Source organism: Crocuta crocuta, unplaced genomic scaffold (assembly GCF_008692635.1).
Source record: "Crocuta crocuta isolate KB4526 unplaced genomic scaffold, BGI_CrCroc_1.0 scaffold338, whole genome shotgun sequence".
NCBI lineage: Eukaryota > Metazoa > Chordata > Mammalia > Carnivora > Hyaenidae > Crocuta > Crocuta crocuta.
In genome coordinates, this window is record NW_027529183.1 from 1,062,224 (window position 1) to 1,068,223 (window position 6,000).

At 42.6% G+C, this 6,000-nt stretch overlaps 1 protein-coding gene across 1 annotated transcript in view; it reads right to left on the reverse strand.

Moving 5' to 3' along the window:
- Positions 1-5,364, reverse strand: part of XKR4 (XK related 4) — a 419,608-nt gene extending 414,244 nt beyond the window's left edge. The window contains 2 exon segments of the mRNA XM_077758267.1: positions 4,708-5,190; positions 5,192-5,364. Of these exon segments, the coding sequence (XP_077614393.1) occupies positions 4,708-5,190; positions 5,192-5,364 (656 nt within the window).
- Positions 5,365-6,000: the final 636 nt, after the last annotated feature.

The window sequence follows — 6,000 nt, forward strand, 5'->3', positions numbered from 1 at the left end:
ACTTTATTCAGACAGCAGATTTTCTCCTCGTTTGAACTTTTGCTCAAACATCCCCTACTCCAGAGTCTCACGTGAATCCCTAAGATGGTTTGAGTCTCCTGTTTCTGTCATAGTTCTTATTTCCTTGTATTGCAATTGTTCATTTTTCTGAGTTCCTCACCAGACAATGGAATCCTTAAAAGGTGATGTGTGTTTTATTCATTTTGGGGTAATTAGTAGCTAGAACAGTGCCTTGCACAGAGTAGATGCTCACTATATGCGGAATGAATAAATTCATTAATACGCAGTGGAGGGAAACACAAATATACAGAAAAAGTAACCATTCAGTGAATTCGGGAAAGGGCATCAATTTTGCCTGACCTTTATCAGAATTCAGAACTAACTCCAAATCGATGAAGTACTTTTTCAGGTGTCGCAGGCGTAACCTATATGCTCTTTCCCTACCCATCCTTGACCGTTAGAACCCCTTTTATCATTTGCAAGGCACTTTCCATGTATTCACCTGCATGAGCCATTTCATCATTGATGCCACTGCAAGGCCCTGTTACCCAACTGGGATTTAATCCGACAAGTTCGACATGACCAAATGGTGGAGAAGAGGAGCACTGGGCTTGGAGTCCAACATGCTGAGCCCCAGGCCCTATGCTGGTCGACTATTGGTGTGTTGTTATTGGACGGATCTCTTAACCTGTCTAAACTGCAGATCCCACTTCCACTTTGCCATCCTTAGTGAAGTTCAAGTGTCATTTTTATACAATGTTGTCATTATCATCCAAGCTGGCATTTGGAGATAGTGAACTGATCCAGAAAGAGCACAGACTTAGGGTATGGTGGGCCTGGTTTTGACTCCCAGTTATAGCACATAATAGTTGGGTAATTCTCTGAGCCACTTTTCTCATATATAGGGATAGTAATGATTTTTCTCTTAGGTTATTGTAAAGCATAGTTGAGATAAAGAATATAAAAATATTTGTAAATTTTTCAAGTGCTATATAAAAGTATTATTCTTCATGCTGGGCCAGATTTAAGAACGACTTAGAGCAGGATTTCTCAGAGTTCCCTGTGTGCCACAAGACTGTTTAATACCTATACTTTTAAAGTTATTGATCACTGAACATTAGCTGATTTTATTTTTTTGCACATCAGCTCATTAAAGGCTCTGAGAAGTCCTGCTGTAGAGAGATCTGTTTAATTCCATTGAATCTGCCCTTTCCCCATTTATTTGAATATGGAACATCTGTTATACTTTGTGGAATATCAAGCATGAGACTAGAAATGTTCTTTCACCAGGTCTTCACCACATGACTCTCACAATAGATATTCAGAAACAAAACCCAAAATAGTCAAAGACTAAAAACACTCCCCCATTCTACCATCTAATCACTAATGTTTGCAACAGGCCTGCATGCTCGAAAAAAAACCAAAAAAGGACATACATACACATATATAGGAAAAACTGGGTTAGAATTTTGAGAGTAAGTCATAAATTCTGAAGGAAGGAGGCATCTAGATATAATTGATCATGGGAACGAAGACTAAAACCTTTTCGATCGGGCATTTGTGATTCCCACTGGCTGAACCGCACTCTTAGTAACTTCTGGAATCATATGAAATGAACATGGAAAAAAAAATACTTATTCATTTGCATGCACATTTCCTTTAAAGTCATAAGTGCTCTTTTCACAAGGTAGCAAAGGTTCACTTCATTATTTCAAATGGCTCTTTCCCAGAATCAACTCCTGTGACTTTAAAAGCTGCCATTGCTTTCCCATTAGTAAACTTTAATTAAAATGAATATGTATCATTGCTTTCAGCAGCTGCATTTGTAATAAATGTATAAATACATTCAAGTCTTGCCCAAAATGTTTCAGATAGCTTTATCTGAATGAGCAAGCACTTTGATGCTATTTCAAAGGATTGTATCTACAGAAAACTTTCAGAATCTCGCCCTTACCTAAAATAACTAAAATTTCATGGAAATACAAGGAACAGTTACCAGCCTAGCTAAAATCTATTTTATTGATCTTAGAAAGTAGCATGTTAAAACATGAACCCCTGAGCTTTGAACCATTCGGTACCTCGGTGTTTCTGCAACATTTGTGTATAATGCACTGAAAAGAAAAGCTAAAAGAGGCAGGGGGTGCTCCTAATTTAAGGAATCCTAATGGTCTAAGATAATGGTCTCATATAATAATCTGAGCTGCATTTCCCCAGCTTATTATCAAAGATGCACCTACTGCCCAAAGTCGCAGTCCAATACTCTACACTCAAGAGAAGTTGGAACAATTAGAATGCATCTAAGAGTTACATTCCATGAACTTTTCTGATCCCTTTCCAATTTCCTGCTTTGGGGCTAAAGTTTGTTTGTTTGTTTGGTTGTTTGTCTGTTTCAAAATACTTCATAAGGTGAAAGTGAGGATGAGCCTTAGGCCATGCCTGCACCAAGTTACCCCACTATCCCCCAAATATCATAACTAGAAGCATCAAGAACAGTTAGATTAGATCATTCACACTTCCATTTTAAACATAATATTCTGAAAATGTAGACAAATATCTGAAAATACTGTCAACAGTACTTCCTCCCAGACAACCATGCATTAGCAGAAAAAACTTCAAAGCTTCTAAGGAAGACCCTGTAGAAATACTTAACAGAAGAGTCATGTGTATCCACGGTTTCTCTAAGAGTTGGGACCTTACCCTTCCATCCCGCCTCCTCCCAGATCAGCTTTTTGGGCGGCCAGTTGACCCCGTGGCCATGCTCTCACTGAGTTGTATAAAGGCCCTCTTCTTTTCCTAATTATTTCTCACTTTCTGCATTTTATCTCCTGGGATAACCAAATGTCATTTTTCAACTGGGAAAATGTTTGGTTTCGAAGTTCTAGTAAACACATTGATAATTAAAATTATTTTTCACATCATGCAATTTGATAACATATTTTTCATAAACTATCAATCTGCAGGAAGCATGGGTAGTTCTTCAGTTAGTAAGAGAAGGGTCTGCATTATTTATATAAACTTAGACATTTCAAAGGTGATTAAAAATAATTGATTTCCAAATCCTGCATAAAGTTTGCAAAAGTTAACACATGGAATGTTAAGCTTTTATTTTCCATGTTAGCAGATGAAAACTAGGAATCACAGGCACTGAATCACTAACCAATTTCAAGAATTAATGCGAACATTTGAGTTCTTCACCAAATTTGAATACGGGAATCAAACCATAAGACTTCATAATAGCCATTCATGCAACATACACCTATCACATTTAACTGACATTCAAAGTCTTTTGAATCCAGAATATGGAGGTTTCCAACATCAATGTGTCTGATTGCCTCTCATACACCACTTTTCCAGAAAGTATGTCTGAAAAAGAAAAGTTTCGCAATTTTGAAGTTTGCCGTCTATGGCAATGCTTTACCCTGCTTTACAAAGCAACCAACAGTCCCAAGAAAGGCTGTAAAATAACCACACTTGCTCTTCTCAACGAAAACACTACTGTTCACCACAAATAAAAGAAGTTTTTAGTCCCACTCCACAAATTCTAAGTTGTTTCCACATGGGATACCACAGCATAGTTAATGATTTATAATGTCTTTATCACAAAGATAACTACAAATGAAATTGAAAAAAACATGGGCACCCCGCGCAGCCCCACATGGGTGCATTTACTAGGATGTTTCCTCATTTTACTTACACTGCCTATTTATTCACTCCTTGTAAACCAAAAAAAAAGCTCTGGAATGTTTGCATCTAAGTGCTTCAATACAAAGAATTTTTGTAGATGTTAAATGTTGCTTCAAAAAGCTATTAAAAACACATATAAGTTGAAGGAACATATTTCTGAGCGCTCTGTTTCATTATATTCCTCAATCGAGGCAGTGACTGCTCAGAGGACGGCTCACTCTGCCCAGAGAGTTTAGCTTTGTATTCCAGGGTCTATGTGGAAGTGATATCTGTGCAAAACGACTTGGTAGATCGGATGACAAGTAGCAGGCAGCCAAGATGCCAAGTCCGATTAAAGTTTACAAGACGCGCCGCCCCTTTTCTAAGGTTTCTTAGTTATGTGAGAAATCAGAATGTGGGGGGATTGCATGATAACCAGAAAAGACATCACAAAAGTGTACAAACTCATCTTTGGAGATAGGTATAGACACAGGTTATAGATTATAGATTATAGCTGTCTCCCCATTGAGCTTTTCACTTGGAGCACAGTACTTCTCTAACAGTGAGAATTCAAATGTGGATACTTCCGAGCAGTAAGAATTCCCATATAACTAGAATTACGAACAGGGAACAAAAGAAGCCATCCAAATTACAAGATACACCACAAATTGAACATAATAAAAAAGGATTTTTAGAAGATGTGACAGAGTCCTCTCCTATCCACTGAAACAGCATCACTAAATATGGGGAGGGGGCAGCATATAAACACAGAGAAGCTAGTGAAACAGAGTGGGAACACAGAGGGGATGGGTTGATCAAAACCACTTTGCTGCCTGTCCCTTGTTTCTTCACGTCCCTCCCACCTTCGGCTGTGGTCACAAATCTTACAAATGCAAAACCCAGTTTAAGAAAAGAAAAAAAAACGGGAAGAGTGTGACTAGGTTTACTACCACAGCAGCCCTAAAGAATTTTCATGCGAAAGCAAAGCAGTGGGGATGTAGTAGCAGTAGCAAACCTCCCCCTTTCCCGCCCCTGATACGGTACCTCCAGATTTGCCCGAGCTGCAAGATGTGGATGAGTGACTGCAGGAGCCAGATGCAGAAGGAGCAGGACGCAGACCTGTGCTTGCCGCTGGCCCGGGTGGCCCCGCTGCTGATGCTGCCGCTGTTGGTGGCGGCGATGTTGCTCTTGCTGGCGTTGGAGGCTTGCCTTTGCGGCGTGGAGGGGCGAGCCTCGCCTTCCGCGGCTGCAGACCCGCCGCCGGCCACCGTCTTGCAATCGGCTCCAGGCTGCGGGCAGCTGGCCGCGGCCGCGGCCGTGGCGCTGTCCTCGGTGCTGAAATCGTGCGCAAACCAGCGGAAGCTGAACACCTGCACCGAGAGCGAGCCGAGCACCACGAAGAAGAGCGTGAGCCCGAACCACCAGCGCTGGCCGCGCAAGTAGTAGTCCACGGCGAGCCAGATGTCCGTGCCCACGTCCGCGAAGTACACGGCCACGGCGGCCAGGATCCAGAGGCAGTCCCACAGNGCCGCCCGGGCAGCAGCCGCCCCCGGCCGCCTCCTCGTCCTCGGCTCCCGACCCCGACGGCAAGCCCGGGGCCAATCCCTGCACCGAGCCCGAGTGGTCCGAGTTCTGCAGCGGGGTGAACGCCACGTCGCTGCTCTTCTTCATTTTCAGCCTCCCGTCTGACTTAGCGGCCATGATGCCTCCAAACCGGAGGAGAGCCCTCCTTTATCTGACACCTTTCCCCGCTGTCTCCTCCTCCCGCCACCTCCTCCCCTCCCCCCGGCTTCCCTCCCGACTTGAGGTGTGGTCCCACAGCTCCAGAAATGACTCGAATAAATTCAATCTGTGATGTGACTGGTTCGCCAGATGAGAAATGAAGAGCATGTAGGATAGTTGGGGGCTTGAAACAAACCTTTAAAAACCCAACGCATGTAGGATCCTCTTTTTAAAAAAAAAAAACAAAAAAAAACAAAAAAACAAGAAAACTTAGTCTGCTTTGCCTCACTTAACTTTTGCAGTGTAAGTGACAGAGGGTGTAATTCTTTAATTACACTGTGACTCACGTGTTTTAAGACCAGAGGGAAGTGAGGCAACACGTGTTACACTGCCATTAAGACACCAGTTGTGGTCTTCTAAATCTGGAGGCAAAACATAACACCCTCCTCTCCTTCCCCGTCGTAGACAGGAGGCTCTGTTTGAACTAGCGTGTGTGTGCCATTCTTAATTAGTAGCATCATGAAGGAGAAGTGCAGGGGGGAAATTCTCGGCGGGTAGAAATAGCCACACCGGGCATCTGGTGCTGCAGCTCATCTGCTGTTGGAGCACCAAGCT